This window comes from Chiloscyllium punctatum, chromosome 39, assembly GCF_047496795.1.
Source record: "Chiloscyllium punctatum isolate Juve2018m chromosome 39, sChiPun1.3, whole genome shotgun sequence".
Classification (NCBI taxonomy): Eukaryota; Metazoa; Chordata; class Chondrichthyes; order Orectolobiformes; family Hemiscylliidae; genus Chiloscyllium; species Chiloscyllium punctatum.
In genome coordinates, this window is record NC_092777.1 from 57,580,304 (window position 1) to 57,599,718 (window position 19,415).

The following is a 19,415-nucleotide window of genomic DNA, read 5'->3' on the forward strand; positions in this document are numbered from 1 at the left end:
CTTCCACGGACTTGGTGTGTGCTTTAATGGAGAGTTAAGACACCATGAGTTGTGATGATCTGGAAGGTATTGCTTGAAATGGTAATGGAAGAGCATTCTTGCCAAGCGCATCAGGTTAAACACCATCAGAGAAAGTTGTGTGTATCTATGGGCGAGGGCTGTGGAACAGATAGCTTTCACAGAACCTGCAATGGGCTGATGGGCTGAATGGCCACTTCCTGCTTTTCCACAATTCCATGGTTCTCTGGTTGACATCCTACCGCAAGACACATCCATCAAACCAGATGTCTGTCCCTTGTGATAGTGTCCCTACCTCTGGGCCAGACTCTGTTCAAGTCCTTCTCGCCCTAGACGTGTCATATGTCTGACCGCTCAATTAAAAATATCGGAAAGGTGGCTAATAGGATCAACAGGTGAGATGGAGGGTGAGGTCAGAATAATGGGACTCAGTGCTACAGCTGGATGCTGGAGACACTGTTGATTAGTTGGAACTATAACACCGCATGAACGGGAAGGCCAGCTTTGTCTCAGTCTGTTTTAAAATAAGATTGCACCAATACATACTAGAAGGCTTGAAACAAGTTGTGATTATTGTAAAATTTACAGAAAAGAAAAACAAGCTTTTTTTAATATAATCTTACCTGAATGTAGGTTCTTCTGAAATGTAGCCCATGCTAAGCAGGAATTGCTGAGCAGCTGCCATTTGGTTCATGGAGTTAGATAAAGATGGGATTGAGGAGACTCCTGTGGAGCCAAAATTGAACCAACTGGTTTGTTACTGTGCTGGGATCTGTGACCTCCAAACACCTAGAGAGTCATCTCTGGGGTGAACAAATTTTGAACAATGCTGCAAGGCACAGAATTTAAATTCTATTTGACTCTCTGCCCACTTCTTTTTGAAACCACAGTATATTTTTCATGCTTTCCTCTCCCAGTTTTCACTTCATTAATTATTCCTGATTCCACTGAGCATGCAGTCTCATGCGTGCACTTTGGAGAACACCTAGAGCTTGTACATTCTGCACTTCGTGCTAGAGTTTAAAGCAACAGATGCCTCTGATGAAGCTTTCATAGCTTTTCTGTGTTCTGGCTACCACCCTTCAATATAGCCATCGGGCAAGAACCTGTTCCAAAACAGGATTTGTACTTTGAATCTCATGTTTGTGGAAAGGAATATTAGTCGTAAAGTTTGTCCTCTTGCAATAACAATCTGTTTAAGGTCAGTACCTAAAACTTGGGAGCAGAAATAGTGTAGTTGGCCCTTCAAACCTGTAACACCATTCAGTAAGATCATGGCTAGTCTGGTTTTTTTTTCGACTCCATTTTGTTCCCTGCACCCCAGAAAGTTGGGGCTGTGTTTTCTAATAAAAATTCTAAATTGTTATTGAATAAATTTTAAGGGCACAATTTCTACTACTTTCTAAGAAGATGCATTCCAGAGAAGAAATGTTCTCCTTATCTACCTTACAAGGGAGACTTCTTAGAGTTATAGTCATAGAGTTGTACAGCACAAAAACAGACCGTTGTATTCAACTCATCCATGCTGACCAGATATCCCAACCCAATCTAGTCCATTTGTCAGCACTTGGCCTATATCCCCATCCAGATGCCTTTTAAATGTTGTAATTGTACCAGCCTCCACCATTTCCTCTGGCAGCTCATTCCATACACACACCACCCTCTGCGTGAAAAGTTGCCCCTTTGGTCACTTTTATATCTTTCCCTTCTCACCTTAAAGCTATGCTCTCTAGTTCTGGACTTCCCCCCCCCCCCCATCCCAGGAAAAAGACTTTGTCTATTTATCCTAACCGTGCCCCTCATGATTTTATACACTTCTATGAGGTCACCCCTCAGCCTTCGACACTCCAGGGAGAACAGCCCCAGCCTATTTAGTCTCTCCCTACAGCCAAATACTCCAACCCTGGCAACATCCTTGTAGATCTTTTCTGAACCCTTTCAGTGGATAAATCTGCTAAGATTTGCTTTCCCAAAATGCAGCACCTTATTCTTAAACTATGACTCTAGTTTTAGCCTGGGAGAAAGTGAGGACTGGAGATCAGAGCTGAAAAATGTGTTGCTGGAAAAGCGCAGCAGGTCAGGCAGCATCTAAGGAGCAGAGGAATCGACGTTTCGGGCATAAGCCCTTCTTCAGGATTCCTGAAGAAGGGCTTATGCCCGAAACGTCGATTCCCCTGCTCCTTAGATGCTGCCTGACCTGCTGCGCTTTTCCAGCAACACATTTTTCAGCTCTAGTTTTAGCCTACCCATTGGAATAAACATCCTCTAGGTCTCCACTCATCTCAGGATCAAATATTTCAATAGGATTGCATCTCATTCTTCTAAACTCTAGTGGATACCAGTCTAAACTGTTCAACCTTTCTTCACAAAATAAGACCTTTATCCCTGGACTGTGATGAGTGAACCTTCTGCAGAGAAGTTTTGGTTTTTAAATAAGGAAACCAAAACTGTACTTGGTACTGAAGATGTGGTTTTGCCTGTGTCCTGTAAAGTTGCAGTAAGACTTCCCTACTTTTATGTTACATTGCCCCTTATAATAAATGGGAACATTCCATTTGCTTTCCTAATTACTTGCTCTGTATGCATACCAAACCTTTTGAGATTCTGTACCAGAATGTCCAGATCCCTCTGTGCTGCAAAGCCCTCTCCATCTAAATAGTAAACATCTTTCTTATTCTTTGTGCCAAATGGACAAGTGGACAGTTATCAAAATTATACTACCAAATTTTTGCCCACTCACTTAACCTGTCTATATTTGCAGACTCTCCTTCAGCTTGAAAATGATTACAAGTCGTCAAAGTAGTCCCTTCCATCCACTGTGAATGTTACATGGTCAATAAAACTACTACATCCGTTTAGTATGCTTTCCCTTTCCAAAGCCATGATGCATTGTGATTTAATTATACTGTTGCAACAGCCCGCACCTTTCAAAGACAGGTTTTAAGCTAACTGGCCCTTTGGTTTCTTGCTTTCAGCCTTGTTTATTCTCCCAAATTAAAGTGCAAGACTTGCTACTTTGCAATGCTCTAGGATTTTCCTGGAATCTAAGGAATTTTGGAAGATTACAACAAAGATATCGGTTTGTTCCATCACTTCTTGTAAGACACTAAGATGCAGCATCTGATTCTGGGGTTTTGCCAGTCTTTAGTGCCAATAGTTTGGCTTGCACTTTTCCCCTGACAATAGTGAGTGTTTTCAATTATACTAGGGAAATTTTCAAAGTCTTCTGCCATTTCTTCACTTTTCATTATTAATTCCTCAAATTCTCTCTTTTACAATGCTGACACCAGCTTTAGTTTTTCCTTTCCTATTGAAATGCCAATAAAAACTCTGCATGATATATCATGAATGATCTGATGAAGGGCTTTTTCCCCGAAACTTCGATTTTCCTGCTCCTCGGATGCTGCCTGACCTGCTGTGCTTTTCCAACGCTACTCTAATCTAGACTTTGATTTCCAGCATCTGCAGTACCCACTTCTGCCTGTATCATAAATGAGTTTGAGTTTTAGCCAAATTCTGAGGGCACTTCCTGCAGCAGGGAGAGAGCATCAATCCATTAATGCTGCAAGGAGAGAGCATCAATCCATTAATGCTGCAGGGAGAGAGCATCAATCCATTAATGCTGCAGGAAAGCCCTTAAAGACTTTTTTTTAATTTCAAAAATATAGTTTATTCATAAAATATTTTGATGATCTGTACAATTGGTCATGCCATACATCTGTAAATATTCAATTTCTTGGTATATAGAGACAGAGTAATCATTCATATATACAGGTCTGTACCATTACATATTTAGCTGAGGCGTCAGCAGAGCCCAAATGACTGCGTGGGCCCCTTGTTCTTCTTAGGCAGGTCTTTCCCCACTGCGCCTTGACGGCAGCTGCCCCAAGCTTCAGCGCGTCCCTCAACACGTAGTCCTGGAGCTTGGAATGTGCCAGTCTGCAACACTCAGTCGGGGTCAACTCCTTCAGCTGGAAGATCAACAGGTTTCGGACTTCACCGAGTTGATGATCCTCCAGGCACAGTTGATGTTCGTCTCGGTGTGTGTCCCGGGGAACAGACCGTAGAGCACGGAGTCCCACGTCATGGCGCTGCTCGGGACGAACCTTGACAAACACCACTGCATTCCTCTCCAGACTTCTTCTGCGTAGGCACATTCCAGGAGGAGGTGTGTGACAGTCTCGCTCCCCCCCGCAGCTGCTTCGAGGGCAGCGTGCGGTGCGGCTGAGAGTCCGGGCGTGCATGAAGGATCTCACAGGCAGAGCCCTTCTCAGCACCAGCCAAGCCATGTCTTGGTGCTTGCTGGAAAGTTCTGGCGATGAGGCATTCTGCCAAATGGCTTTGACAGTCTGCTCAGGGAACCGGTCGACAGGATCCGCCCTCTCCTTTTCCCGAAGGGTCTCAAGGATACTACGTGCTGACCACTTCCTGATGGACTTGTGGTCAAAGGTGTTTTTCTTCATAAACTTCTCCACGAAGGACAGGTGATACAGAACGGTCCAACTACTCGGAGCGTTCTGCGGCAGTGAGGCCAGGCCCATCCTTCACAACACCGGGGACAGGTAGAACCTCAGTACGTAGTGACACTTGGTGTTTGCGTACCGGGGATCCACGCACAGCTTGATGCAGCCACACACAAAGGTGGCCATCAGAGTGAGGGTGGCATTGGGTGTATTTTTTCCCCTGTTGCCCAGATCTTTGTACAGCGAGTCCCTTCGGACCCGGTCCATCTTTGATCTCCATATAAATTAGAAGATGGCCCGGGTGCCTACAGAGGCACAGGTTCTGGGAATAGGCCAGACCTGTGCCACATATAACAGCAATGACAGTGCCTCACGCCTGATGACCAGGTTTTTCCCCACGATGGAGAGCGATCGTAGCTTCCATCTGCCCAGTTTCTGCCTCACTTTGCTGATACACTCCTCCCAAGACTTGGCGCACTCTCCAGCCCCCCCGAACCAAATACTCAACACCTTCAGGTGGTCGGTCCTGACGGTGAAGGGGATAGAGGATTGGTCGGCCCAGTTCCCGAAGAGCATGGCCTCGCTCTTGCCTCGGTTTACCTTGGCCCCCGATGCCCGTTTGAACTGGTCACAGATGCACATGAGTCTGCGCACGGACAGCGGATCCGAGCAGAAAACGGCAACGTCATCCATGTACAGGGAGGCCTTAACCTGCAGGCCCCCGCTGCCAGGAATAGTCAGCCCTCTTAGGCTCACATCCTTCTTGATGGACTCGGCAAATGGCTCTATGCAGAACACAAACAAGGCAGGAGAGAGAGGGCAGCCCTGCCTGACTCCAGATCTGGCTGGGAAGCTATCTGATTCCCACCCATTGATTGAGACTGCACTGACAATGTCGGTGTACAGCAGTCTGATCCAATTGCAGATTCCCTCCCCAAAGCCCATTTTGGAGAGAACATCTCTCATATACCTGTGTGATATCCTGTCAAAGGCTTTCTCCTGGTCCAGACTGATCAGGCAGGTGTCCAACCCTCTGTCCTGCACGTAGGTGATCGTATCCCCGAGGAGTGCGAGACACTCAGCGATCTTCCTGCCTGGTACAGCACAGGTTTGGTCAGGGTGAATCACTGACCCCAGTTGGCGATTACCTTTGACAGAATTTTGTAATCTGCATTCAACAGTGAGATCGGTCTCCAATTTCTGAGTTCCTCCCTCTCCCCCTTCTGCTTGTAGATGAGGGTGATGATGCCTTTCCTCATGGATTCACTCATGGTACCTGCCCGAAGCATACTGACATACACCTCCAGCAGGTCCTGGCCAATCAAGTCCCATAGAGCAGAATAGAGCTCGACCGGTAGGCCGTCACTTCCGGGAGTTTTATTCTTTTTGAAGGACTCGAGGATCTCGGTCAGCTCATCCAGAGATAGCGGCTGGCGTCTAAGACCTCCGTGATAGAGGACAGGAACGATTAGGAGGCTGCGCAGTCGGTTGGCTTCATATCATACAGACTGGCGTAGAAGGATTTGCTGATCCTCATGACATCAGCCTGAGTTCACGTTATCGAGCCATCTTCATCCTTCAGGCTGCTGAGCACGGAGCTCTCTTTGTGCACCTTCTGGAAGAAGAAATGTGAGCACGTCTCATCCTGCTGAACCGAGCGGACCCTGGACCGGAAGATTATCTTGGAGGTTTCCAAGGCAAAGAGCGAGGCTCGCTGACCCTTCACCTCCTTGAGGTCCTCCATGACATTGACCCCCATCATCTGCAGCAGGAGCAGGTTCTGCATACTTTGCTGGAGCTGGGACAGTTTTCCCCGCCTCTCTCTCACCACCTGAACACCTTTGAGGATGAAGAACCTCTTGATGTTCCCTTTTACTGTTTCCCACCAGTCCGCTGGGGACTCAAAGAGGGGCTTCACGGTTCTCCAACCTGCGTAGTCCCTCTTGAGCTCCTCAATGTTTCCCGGGGTCAACAGCTTTGTGTTCAGCTTCCACGTTCCCTTACCAGCCCGCTGCTCGTCCTGTAGGTGACAGTCGACCAGCAGGAGGCAGTGGTCAGAGAAGAAGACGTCGGTGGATCTGACTTGAGAGCGTCAGGCACACAAACAGGTTATCTATCCTTGAGCGGATAGACCCGTCTGCCCGCGACCAGGTGTATCTATGCTGCACACTGTCTGTAGGGGTGCTGAAGACATCGTGCAGTTTAGCATCTTTTGCTATGTCCATCAGGGCTCTGGAGGAAAGACCTTAAAGGGTTATGTCCTTGAGATACTCCCTGTATCATTAATGAAGCAGAGTATTAGACCTACTAATGCTGTAGGGAGATACTTCAAGGACAGTAATACTGCAGGGTATGAGCCCCATTAATGTCCCTGAGGCTCCTCCCTGCAACATTAATAGGTCTCATGCTTTGTAGCATTCAGATCTGATTCTTGTCAATAAAGTTATATTGCATCCTGGCAGCGCGGTGGCTGTGATTGGTCAGGGTGTCAATAAAGTTGAATTGAATGCTGGCGGCGCGGTGCCTGCTGGGTAGGTCACGGCCTAGAGGTGACAGTGCCCCACCCCCTCTGGCCGCCGCCATTGCTCCATGTGGGAGCCGGCAGCTCGGAGGAGGTGACCATCGGCCCGCGGGGGGAGATGTTAGCGGCTCTGGGGAGAGGGACCGGGACAGCCTGGGGCCTAGTCAGGTACAGGACCGGGGATTGGAGGGGGGAGAGTGGCTGGGGACTCGGGGACAGCGTCCCACTTCAGACCCCCACCCCCCTCCCTCCTTCACCCCCCCCACCCCCCCTCCCTCCTTCACCCCCCCCCACCCTCCCCCTCCTTCCTTCACCCCCCCCACCCCCCCTCCCTCCTTCACCCCCCCCACCCCCCCTCCCTCCTTCACCCCCCCCCACCCCCCTCCCTACCCCCCTCCCTCCTTCACCCCCCCCACCCCCCTCCCTCCTTCACCCCCCCCCACCCCCCTCCCTACCCCCCTCCCTCCTTCACCCCCCCCACCCCCCCCCCCTCCTTCACCCCCCCCACCCCCCCTCCCTCCTTCACCCCCCCACCCCCCCTCCCTCCTTCACCCCCCCCACCCCCCCTCCCTCCTTCACACCCCCCCCACCCCCCTCCCTCCTTCACCCCCCCACCCCCCCTCCTTCCTTCACCCCCCCCACCCCCCTCCTTCCTTCACCCCCCCCACCCCCCTCCCTCCTTCACCCCCCCCAACCCCCCTCCCTCCTTCACCCCCCCCACCCCCCTCCCTCCTTCACCCCCCCCCCACCCCCCCCTCCCTCCTTCACCCCCCCCACCCCCCTCCCTCCTTCACCCCCCCCCACCCCCTCCCTCCTTCACCCCCCCCCACCCCCCTCCCTCCTTCACCCCCCCCCACCCCCCTCCCTCCTTCACCCCCCCCACCCCCCTCCCTCCTTCACCCCCCCCACCCCCCTCCTTCCTTCACCCCCCCCACCCCCCTCCCTCCTTCACCCCCCCACCCCCCCTCCTTCCTTCACACCCCCCCACCCCCCTCCCTCCTTCACCCCCCCACCCCCCTCCCTCCTTCACCCCCCCCACCCCCCTCCCTCCTTCACCCCCCCCACCCCCCTCCCTCCTTCACCCCCCCCCACCCCCCTCCCTCCTTCACCCCCCCCACCCCCCTCCTTCCTTCACACCCCCCCTCCTTCCTTCACACCCCCCCCACCGCCCCTCCTTCCTTCACACCCCCCCACCCCCCCTCCTTCCTTCACACCCCCCCACCCCCCCCTCCTTCCTTCACACCCCCCCACCCCCCCTCCCTCCTTCACCCCCCCCACCCCCCCCCTCCCTCCTTCACCCCCCCCACCCCCCCCTCCCTCCTTCACCCCCCCCACCCCCCCCTCCCTCCTTCACCCCCCCCACCCCCTCCTTCCTTCCTTCAGCCCCCACCCCCTCCTCCCTCCCTCCTTCACCCCCCCCTTTCACCCCCCACCCCCTCCTTCACCCCCCCCACCCCCTCCTTCACCCCCCCACCCCCTCCTTCACCCCCCCTTTCACCCCCCCCCCCCCCCACCCCCACCCCCTCCTTCCTTACTGGATAAAAACAAATTACTGCAGATGCTGGAATCTGAAACCGAAAGAGAAAATGTTGGAAAATCTCAGCAGGTCTGGCAGCATCTGTAAGGAGAGAAAAGAGCTGACGTTTTGAGTCTAACTGACCCTTTGTCAAAGCTCTTTTTGCAGCAGAGGCGAAGGAGCTGAGAGAAAGGGATAGAATCCTTACAGGACGTAGGGTGAGAAGAGCTGTGGTCCAGATAGCTGTGGTAGTCAGTGGGCTTATGATGGATATTAGTGGATTGACTGTTGCCGGAAATGGAGACAGAAAGGTCAAGGAAAGGAAGGCAAGTGTCGGAGATGAACCAGGTGAAGGTGATGGAGGGATGGAAACGAAGCAAAGTTTATGAATTTTTCCAGGTCAGGATGAGAGCATGACGCCGCACCGAAATAGTCATCGATGTACCGATAAAGCAGTTATGGGAGGGGACCCAGGTAGGCCTGGGACAAGGAATGTTCCACATACCCCATGAGAAGGCAGGTATAGCTTTGACAAAGGGTCAGTTAGACTCGAAATGTCAGCTCTTTTCTCTCCTTACAGATGCTGCCAGACCGGCTGAGATTTTCAAACATTTTCTCTTTTGGATGCAAGGTCTCCCAGTTGGCACTATCTGGGTGGTGAGTTTAGCCTCTGCCATTACTGTGGCAGCAAATACATTCATATAAAAGAAACCTCCGTCTTGACTGCACCACTGATAGTTAGCTCAGTTGGCTGGATGGCTGGTTTGTGAGGTGGAGTGGTGTCAACAGTGTGGGTTCAATTCCCGCTTCAGTTGAAGGTCCCATGAAAGGTCCTACCTCCCCAGCCTCTATCCTCCCCTGCGCCACGGTGACCCTCAGATTAAAATCCTGACTGGTCAACGCATTCTGATTAGAGATCAGCCTGGGACGTTTGCTGCAACTGTAACTTTTCAACCAGTGTAGTGTTGAACCAGTGGGTATATACTCACAAACACCACAAAGTGTATTACCAGTGATTTCAGCGCTGAGTATGTTGGAGACAGCTATAGCCCTCACTCCAGCAGAGTGGGTATGTGCAGACCACTGTTCCTAGGTTTCCTCATTGCACTGTTTTCCCAAAGCTCCATGTAAATTTGCTGTCCACTTTACTCTGTGTGATAGCCGCAGGTGATGACGGCCTGGCCATTTTTACACAAATTCTGGGGAAATTACTCCTCGGGGACCAGCTCCAAAGAAACAGCTAATGTCTTAAGGCCTCAGTACACCGATATCTCCATTTGAATTCCATGTTTCTATCCGATCTTTTGACAGGAGAGAGTTGCGAACATTCTGTGCACTACGTGCCCTGAGGACCAGTGCCTGCAATCATGACAGCCTGGCAACACCACCCCTCGACACCGCCCCCAAAGAATACTCACCAAAGATAAAGCAGCTGGTACAGGAAATCGCGAGCTTGACCCTTCTGGAAATCGCTGACTTAAATGAACTGCTTAAGGTACGTTTACAGAAAGGATCTCCCTTTGTCTGGAGGTTGAAAACATTGTGTCGATACAAGAGTAGAGCAGGCTGGGATGTTGACAAGGGGCTCGTAGGCAGTCCTGCCACCAGCTGGCTCCTCAATCCTGGGGCAAGAGAAACTGGGAGATCTCCCAATGCCAGTCCCGGCCCTGGGGAGAACCACAACTCTGTCTTGGAGTCAGAATGTTGTGAGTTCCTCCCACTCCTGAGCACTTGAGCAGGAAGACTGTCCAGTGCAGTACTAGGGAAGGTATGGCACTGTTATTTGAGAGGGGCTACAACCACATCAGTGCTGCAGTGGGTAGTGAGTGGTGCTTTATGGTGCAACGCAGCATAGGAAAGCTCACAGGCTGGTATTCCAGTTATCTTGCTGGTTTGTGGTTAGCTTTAGTATACCAGGTGGTGGACCTTCAGGCCTCCGTGTCCCTGAGGAAAGATCATTCGGGGTTGGGTTTGTTTGCACTCGCCAGTCTTCAGGGGATTTATTTGAAATTTATAAGATCCTGAACAGTCTTGACAGAGGGGGCTTGGAAAGGCTGTTTTGTATTGAGGTTTGGTCCAAAGCTAGGGGACACTTCTAAAATTAGGGCTCAACCTTTTAGGACAGAAGCGAGGGAATGTATTTCTGTGTGGGCTGCGTGATCTGAAGCTTTCTGCCTCAGAAGACAGTGCAAGTGGGCAGTCATTGAATATTTTAGAAGTGGTAATTTTTAGAAGTTGTTTCTCGTGAAGAAAGGGAATTGGACGTTATTGGGCATCAGTGGCGAAGTGCTAATGGCGGATCATCAACCTTTTCAGAGATGTTACTACACGCCTCTGGGGCAGGTGGGACTTGGAGCTCAGGCCTCCTGGCTCAGAGGTTGAGGACATGGCCATTTAAGGCAGCGCGGTGGCTCAGTGGGTTAGCACTGCTGCCTCCCAGCACCAGGGACCCAGGTTCGATTCCAGCCTTGGGTGACTGTGTGGGCTTCCTCTGGGTGCTCTGGCTTCCTCCCACAGCCCAAAGATGTGCAGGTTTAGGTTGATTGGCCATTGAGTGTTCAGCGATGTAATGGTGAAGTGCATTAGGCAGGGGAGCTTAGAGTAATAGGGTAGGGGAACGGCATACTCTTTGGAGGGTCGGTGTGGACTTGTTTGGCCGAAGGGCCTGTTTCTACACTGTAGGGATTCTATGAGGAAAGGTGCTTATACTATACTAAATATCCGAGAGATTTGCATCACGAATTCTATATGGGATGGTGTTTCCCAAACGTTTTCCAAATGTGACCCCATTCCAGGCTTGAAGTTTATCACGGTGGGGGGGAGAGCACCGAGTTTGGAGGTTGGGAAAGTGCGCCATGGTGGCCATTGCTGCCTCAGCACCCAGCTGTCCCTGGGGTCCCGGCCCCCACTTTGGGAAGCCCTGGTATAGAGATTGTGGAGTTTTCTTTAGGCACTGTCTCTGAGTGTGTAAGTAGACAGGAGGCTGTTCATGTACCTGATGGTGAATGAGCAGTGACAGCAGTACGACACAAGCTGTGGGTGATTTGGGATGGTTCCAAGGTTCAAGATGCCCTGAGCTGTTGCTTGTTTTCAGTTCAGAGATGATCCAACATCGAGTCTCTGTCAGGCTGTGGTTTAGGCAGTTACTATCATAATGTGACCCCTGTCAAATTTATCTTGCACTGTTTTCTCCCCATCTCATTTAAAATTGCAGAAAGCAAGGCAGGAAATCTGGCAGGGTACTGGGGGCAAATAATGTGAATCAAGAGGTTGGTTATTGTTGGTCACTTATTTACATTGAGGTTTGATTTGGTGCTTCCACTCTCGGTAAACACATTGCGATTGGAGGCTGTGATAGTGTGAAATTCTGAGTGACCAATCAACGTGCCCTCTCAGAAGTCAAATCTGTTTCATGATTTATTCTTTGAAATCACTGCCCTACACCCCCATGACACTTGCAGCTTGCTGGAGGACCAGAGGCAGGAGGTGTCAACATATTGTCTTTGAGGATAGCTAAGTGACAATTTGTGTGTATGCGTGCTTTGTGGATTGATTGAGGGCAGAAGCGGTTCCCATTGGGTCCTTGATACAGTGAGCTCTGTGTAACCAGCTGGTGTACATGAGTTGGAGATCACCATTCACATCAATCTTTCCATGCAGCTAGATACAGGTTTAGATTCCCTGTGTTATCCCCCTGGCTCTCCCTGTGGGGACATTGAATGGAATTGGTTGTGTGTTATAATTAATACTCTCCTTTCACAGAAAACATTGAAAATTCAGGATATCGGAATGATGCCGATGGCGGGACCGGTAACAGCCGCTCAGCCGGATTCCCAGGTAACAGCCGCTTAAGGGACAGCTCCCACTGACTCCCTTCCCATGTGGAAACAGCCAGCCTCTAGAAACGTGAGCTGCATCCTGACGCGTTGCTGCTTGTGGGGTTTTTCCTCTGCCCCATCAGCCTGTGCTCCTGGGCCATCGGGGATTATAAAATTCCTGTCCCCCTTTTGAAATTTCTGCATGGCGTTGTCTCTCCCTCACCCGTCCAAGCCGACCAGATATTCCAACCCAATCTAGTCCGACCTGCCAGCACCTGGCCGATATCCCTCCAAACCCTTCCTATTCATATACCCATCCAAAAGCCTTTTTAAATGTTGCAATTGTACCAGCCTCCACCACATCCTCTGGCAGCTCATTCCATACATGTACCACCCTCTATGTGAAAAGTTGCCTCTTAGGTCTCTTTTATATCTTTCCCCTCTCACCCTAAGCCTTTGCTGTCTAGTTCTGGACTCCCCGATCCCAGAGAAAAGACTTTGTCTATTTACCCTATCCATGTCCCTCATAATTTTGTAAATTTCTATACGGTCACCCCTCAGTCTCCAATGCTCCAGGGAAAACAGCCCCAACCTATTCAGCCTCCCTCTATAGCTCATATCCTTCAACCTTGGCAACATCCTTGTAAATCTTTTCTGAACCCTTTCAAGTTTCACAACATCTTTCCGATAGGAAGGAGACCAGAATTGCACGCAATATTCCAACAGTGGCCTCACCAATGTCCTGTACAGCCACTACATGACTTCCCAACTCCTGTACTCAATACTCTGACCAATAAAGGAAAGTATACCAAACGCCGCCTTCACTGTCCTATTTACTGCGACTCCACTTTCAAGGAGCTATGAACCTGCACTCCAAGGTCTCTTTGTTCAGCAACACTCCCTAGGACCTTACCATTAAGTGTATAAGTCCTGCTAAGATTTGCTTTCCCAAAATGCAGCACCTCGCATTTATCTGAATTAGACTCCATCTGCCACTTCTCAGCCCATTGGCCCATCTAGTCCAGATCCTGTTGTAATCTGAGGTAAACCTCTTCACTGTCCACTACACCTCCAATTTTGGTGACATCTGCAAACGTACTAACTGTACGTCTTATGCTCGCATCCAAATCATTTATGTAAATGACAAAAAGTAGAAGTCCCAGCACCGATCCTTGTGGCACTCCACTGGTCACAGGCCTCCAGTCTGAAAAACAACCCTTCCTCACCACTCTCTGTCTTCTACCTTTGAGCCAGTTTTGTATCCAAATGACTAGTTCTCCCTGTATTCTGTGAGATCTGACCTTGCTAATCAGTCTCCCATGGGGAACCTTGTCGAACGCCTTACTGAAGTCCATATAGATCACATTTACCGCTCTGCCCTCATCAATCCTCTTTGTTACTTCTTCAAAAACCTCAATCAAGTTTGTGAGACATGATTTCCCACGCACAAAGCCATGTTGACTATCCCAAATCAGTCCTTGCCTTTCCAAATACATGTACATCCTGTCCCTCAGGATTCCCTCCAACAACTTGCCCACCACCAAGGTCAGGCTCACTGGTCTATAGTTCCCTGGTTTGTCCTTACCACCCTTCCTAAACAGTGGCACCACATTTGCCAACCTCCAGTCTTCCGGCACCTCACCTGTGACTATCGATGATATAAATATCTCGGCAAGAGGCCCAGCAATCACTTCTCTAGCTTCCCACAGAGTTCTAGGGTACACCTGATCAGGTCCTGGGGATTTATCCACCTTTTATGCATTTCAAGACATCCAGCACTTCCTCCTCTGTAGTGTGGACATTTTGCAAGGTGTCACCATCTATTTCCCTACAGGAGAAAGTGAGGACTGCAGATGCTGGAGTTCAGAGCTGAAAATGTGTTGCTGGAAAAGCGCAGGACGTCAGACAGCATCCAAGGAGCAGGAGAGTCGACGTTTCGGGCATGAGACTGAAGAAGGACTTATGCCCAAAACGTCGATTCTCCTGTTCCTTTGCTGCCTGACCTGCTGCGCTTTTCCAGCAACACATTTTTCAGCTCTATTTCCCTACAGTCTATATCTTCCATGTCCTTTTCCACTAAATACTGATACAAAATACTAGTTTAGTATCTCCCCCATTTTCTGTGGCTCCACACAAAGGCTGCCTTGCTGATCTTTGAGGGGCCCTATTCTCTCCCTAGTTACCCTTTTGTCCTGAATGTATTTGTAAAAACCCTTTGGATTCTCCTAAATTCTATTTGCTAAAGCTATCTCATGTCCCCTTTTTGACCTCCTGATTTCCCTCTTAAGTATACTCCTACTGCCTTTATAATCTAAGGATTCACTCGATCTATCCTGTCTATACCTTTCATATGCTTCCTTCTTTTTCTTAACCAAAGTCTCAATTCCTTTAGTCATCCAGCATTCCCTATACCTACCAGCCTTCCCTTTCACCCTGACAGGAATATACTTTCTCTGGATTCTCGTTGTCTCATTTCTGAAGGCTTCCCATTTTCCAGTCGTCCCTTTACCTGCGAACATCTGCCCCCAATCAGCTTTCGAAAGTTCTTGCGACAGACAGACCTGCGCTATCCCACAACCAATGGATCTAAGCTCTGCAGTCCTGCCACATCCAGTCATAAATGGCAGTAGACAACAATTCGCTCAAGGAGCAAGAGGCTCCACCAATATCCCCTTCCTCGATGATGGAAGAGCTCAGCCCATCAGTACAAAAGATAAGGCTAAAGCATTTGCAGCAAACTTCAGTCAAGTGCTGAGTGGATGATCCATCACGTCCTCCTCCAGTGGTCCCAGGAATCGCAGATACCAGTGTCTCGCCAGTTCGATTCACTCCACGTGATATCAAGAAACGGCTGGAGGCATTGGATACTGCAAAGGCTACAGGCCCTGACAACATTCCGGCAATAGTACTGAAGACTTGTGCTCCAGAACGTGCTGTTCCCCTGGCCAAGTTGTTCCAGTGCAGTTACAACACTGGCACCAACCTGACAATGTGGAAAATTGCCCAGGTATGTCCTGTACACACAAAGCAGTACACAAATCCAACTCTGCCAATTACTGCTCAATCAATCTGCTCTCAATCATCAGTAAAGTGATGGAAGGTCTCATCAACAGTGCTTTGAAGCAGCACCTGCTCAGTGATGGCCAGTTTGGGTTCTGGCAGGGCCACTCAGCTCCTGACCCCATTACAGCCTTGGTTCAAACATGGACAAAAGAGGGGAGAGGGACAGCCCTTGGCATCAAGGCCAGATTTGACCAAATGTGGCATCAAGGACCCCTAGCAGAACTGGAATCAATGGGCACTGGGGGGCAAACTCTGGTGATTGGAGTCATACCTGGTACGTGGGAAGATGGTTGTGGTTGTTGGAGGTCAGTCATCTCAGCTCCAGGACATCTGTGCAGGAGCTCCTCAGGGGAGTGTCCTAGGCCCAACCATCTTCAGCTGCTTCGTCAATGACTTTGCCTCCCTCATAAGATCAGATGTGGGGAATGTTTGCCGATGATTGAACAATGCTTATCACCATTCACAACTCCTTGCATACTAAAGCAATAAACGTTCAATTGCAACACGATCTGGACAATGTCCAGATTGGGTTGAAAAGTGACAACTAACAGTCACACCACACAATTGTCAGGTGATGACCATAACCATTACTCCTTGACATTTAATGACGTCACCACCACTGTATCTCCCACAATCAAATCTTGGGGGTTACTGCAACCAGTAACTGAGTTTGACTAGCTGTACAAATGAAAGCAAAATACTGCAATTGCTGGAAATTTGAAACAAATGCAGGAATAGTTGGAGAAACTCAGCAGGTCTGGCAGCATTTGTGGAGAGAGAAAAGACCTTTCAGGATGCTCCCAGACCTGCTGAGTTTCTCCAGCATTCACTGTATCATTGTAAATCCTGTGGCTACAAGACCAGATCAGAGGCTAGGAATCTCGACTTGAAATGGGCAAGAAATGCTGGCCAGCTGGCAATGCCTAGGTTCCCAAGAGTGAATTTTTAAAAAGCAGGGGGGTTTTTTTGCAGAAAATGGGCCTAAAGTGGAAACTGTACTCTGAGGATCCAGATCTTCTCTCACCAGGCCCAGAGAGCGCACAGCTGCTGGCCTGAGGGAAAGGACCAGGTCAATAGTACAATTATCCAGGAAAGTGTTACCTCCTGATTGTTCTGTGCAGTAATCACTAGACCTAGTCCTAGTTATATTCACTTCTCACTAGAAATGCCCAGTTAACTAATATATCATTAGTTTTGAGTCATTCTGCTATAACACGCTGTTGCGTGTTGTTGCTGTAGCGCGATCGATGAACTGGGGGCACTGTTTCTAAAGTGCAAACTTTTAAACCGTGTGTTGACTCTAACGCCATTCCAGCCTCATTAGTTTAAATGGTGCTGCTGTCGTGCGATTCCCTTGCAACACGAGATTGATTGAGAACTGAACAATCGCATTGACAGTGTTCAGTTGACATTGCATTCAGCAGCTGACCAGGAGGCCTTCTGTGTGATAGAGCGTGGACACAGTTCATACAGTGAATTGGGAATTGGCCGGTTGTTTTGTTGGAGTTCTGGATTCTAATGTGAAACCCTGCACTTTCCTCTGGTACGGGCAATAAATCCAAACTTTGACAGTGAGCAATAACACCAGCTGTGACAATCCTGCAATACTGTACATACATAGACATGGAGTTGGTTAGCTCAGTTGGCTGGTTTGCGATGCAGGGTGATGCCAGCAGCGGGGGTTCAATTCCCCCACCGTGAAGGTGTCTCCTTCTCAAGCTCTCCCCTCACCTGGGGCGTGCTGACCCTCAGGCTGAACCACAGAATCATAGAGATGTACATCACGGAAACAGACCCTTCGCTCCAACCCGTCCATGCCGACCAACTATCCCAACCCAATCTAGTCCCATCTGCCAGCACCCAGCCCATATCCCTCCAAACCCTTCCTATCATATACAACATCCAAATGCCTTTTAAATGCTGTAATTGTACCAGCCTCCACCACATCCTCTGGCAGCTCATTCCATGCACGTACTATCCTCTTGTGAAAAAGTTGCCCCTTAGGTCCTTTTTATATCTTTCCCCTCTCACCCTAAACCTATGCCCTCTAGTTCTGGACTCCCTGACCCCAGGGAAAATACTTTGTCTATTTACATTATCCATGCCCCTCATAATTTTGTAAACCTCTATAAGGTCACCCCCCACCCCAGCCTCCGACGCTCTTGTGTCTCTCTCTCTCTCATGAGAGTGCAGCCTACAGTCTGCTAGATCCACAGTGACATTCCCTTTTTTCTTTAAACACGGTATGTTCCCTGAGCTCTTTGCTCTCTCTCTCTCTCTCTCTCTCTCTCTCTCTCTCTCTCTCTCTCTCTCTCCCCGCTCTCATTTTCTCTGGCGTTGTTATGTCCAACAGGCAGACGAAGAGACTGCCCAGGTAAAGAAGGAGAAATCAGTTTTCACCGTGAAACTGACGGAGTTCAAAGCAGCAGAGAAAGTGAAGCTCATTAAGGAAGTCAAGAACTGTATCCCTGGCCTCAACCTGGTGCAGGTGAGTTAGAATGAGTGATCCCATTGGAACGGGCTTGATGGCCAGCCCCTGAGACCTGGCACCCTTGATAACAAGGTCATGCCCGCTCTCGGACCACAGGTCACTGAGTATGGGATGGAGCAGGGTTTTGTACTGGTTATAAAAGCAGTAACTGATATGAAACCAATGCAGTGCTTGGTTACATTGATGTAGGTACATTATGTTTTTTTTTGAAATTTTACCCCTTAACAACTGATGCAAAAAGTGGCCAGTTTTGAGTCGGATTTCATAGAATCCCAACAATGTGGAAACAGGCCATTTGGCCCAACTGGTCCACACCAACCCTCTGAGGAGCACTGCACCCAGACCCATCCCCCTACCCTGTATTTCCCATGGCTAGCCCACCTACTCTACACATCCCTAAACACCACGGGCAATTGAGCATGGTCAATTCACCTAACCTGCACATAGGCATAGAGATCTACAGCTGTGAGGCAGCAGTGCTAACCACTGAGCTACCATGCAGCCTGTGCTGTTCCCTTGGTCGAAACATTGTCGTGGTTGTGGGACAGTGGAAATCCGAATCCTTGCTGCCATTGCTGTCTCCCCCTTTCCCTTGCTGTCTGAGAGCTGGGGGGGAGGGGGATGTGGGGGGTTGGTTGGGGGGGAGAGGGTCTCTGTCCCTGCTGTACTGTGTGTCACTGGGTCCAGAGGGTTCCCCCTGTTTTGCAGTTAACCTGTCTGCTTATTGCCAGGCGAAGAAACTGGTGGAGTCTCTTCCTCGAGAGGTGAAGGCTAACGTCGGGAAGGAGGAAGCAGAGAAACTGAAGGCAGCTCTTGAGGCAGCGGGAGGAACTGTTCAGCTGGAATAACGTGCCGGCAGGTCACCATGGAGACTGGTCACCAGGCCTTCCTCAGCCCTGCCTCCGCACTGACTGGTGTCCTGGAGCTGCTGTATACTGTCATTGGACTTACTTTCCAGTGGGGAGTTTGGTTTGACCAAGATATTGTTTGTACATGTGTGTGTGTCTACATATTATGATTTTATACCACTGCCTGAAGGTGCAGTTAATGGTCAGATAGGACTTAGAGGTTTTGTAAATGCTCACCCTCTGCAAAACCCGGAATACAGATATAATCAATGGAATCTCCGTGTACAGCAATGATTATTCTCACCCATCATTAAATGATGCAAAGAAAGAAACTTGTCAGACTCAGGGGGTGAATGTTTTTGATTCCATGCGGTGACCTCATACTGTGCACTAACTCAGTTGAGTTGTTCTGATAGCAGCTGGGAACAGGAGCATCGTCGTTGGAGGTGGCGAAGCAGGCTTCAGGATAACAACAGTGCCTCCGTGTTCACAGTGATGTGAATTTAATCACCAATAGATCGTCCGCCCCAACACCGACCTCCTTCCTCCTGTCCCAAAGGTATAGAGGTAATAATGAGTGCTGAGTTTCACATTAGAGACTGATAAAGGTTAGACTGCCTCTGCACACGGCAATGGCCTTCTGATTTCCAAAAGCAAGTGTTCTCCCTTCCACTGAG

General features: G+C 49.6%; 1 protein-coding gene across 2 annotated transcripts; it reads left to right on the plus strand.

The window, feature by feature from the left end:
• The first annotated feature begins 7,000 nt into the window (after positions 1 to 7,000).
• mrpl12 (mitochondrial ribosomal protein L12) lies at positions 7,001 to 19,070 on the plus strand. 2 transcript variants are annotated; one of them, XM_072558803.1, is made up of 5 exons: positions 7,001 to 7,170; positions 9,830 to 10,013; positions 12,281 to 12,355; positions 17,753 to 17,887; positions 18,622 to 19,070. In XM_072558803.1, exons 1-5 carry the CDS (start codon positions 7,121 to 7,123, stop codon positions 18,736 to 18,738), a joined length of 561 nt encoding a protein of 186 aa, XP_072414904.1. In that variant the 5' UTR covers positions 7,001 to 7,120; the 3' UTR covers positions 18,739 to 19,070. The 2 variants fall into 2 exon arrangements, with proteins under 2 accessions (XP_072414904.1, XP_072414903.1); XM_072558802.1 differs by lacking the exon at positions 7,001 to 7,170 and adding an exon at positions 9,084 to 9,175.
• The last annotated feature ends 345 nt before the right edge of the window (positions 19,071 to 19,415 follow it).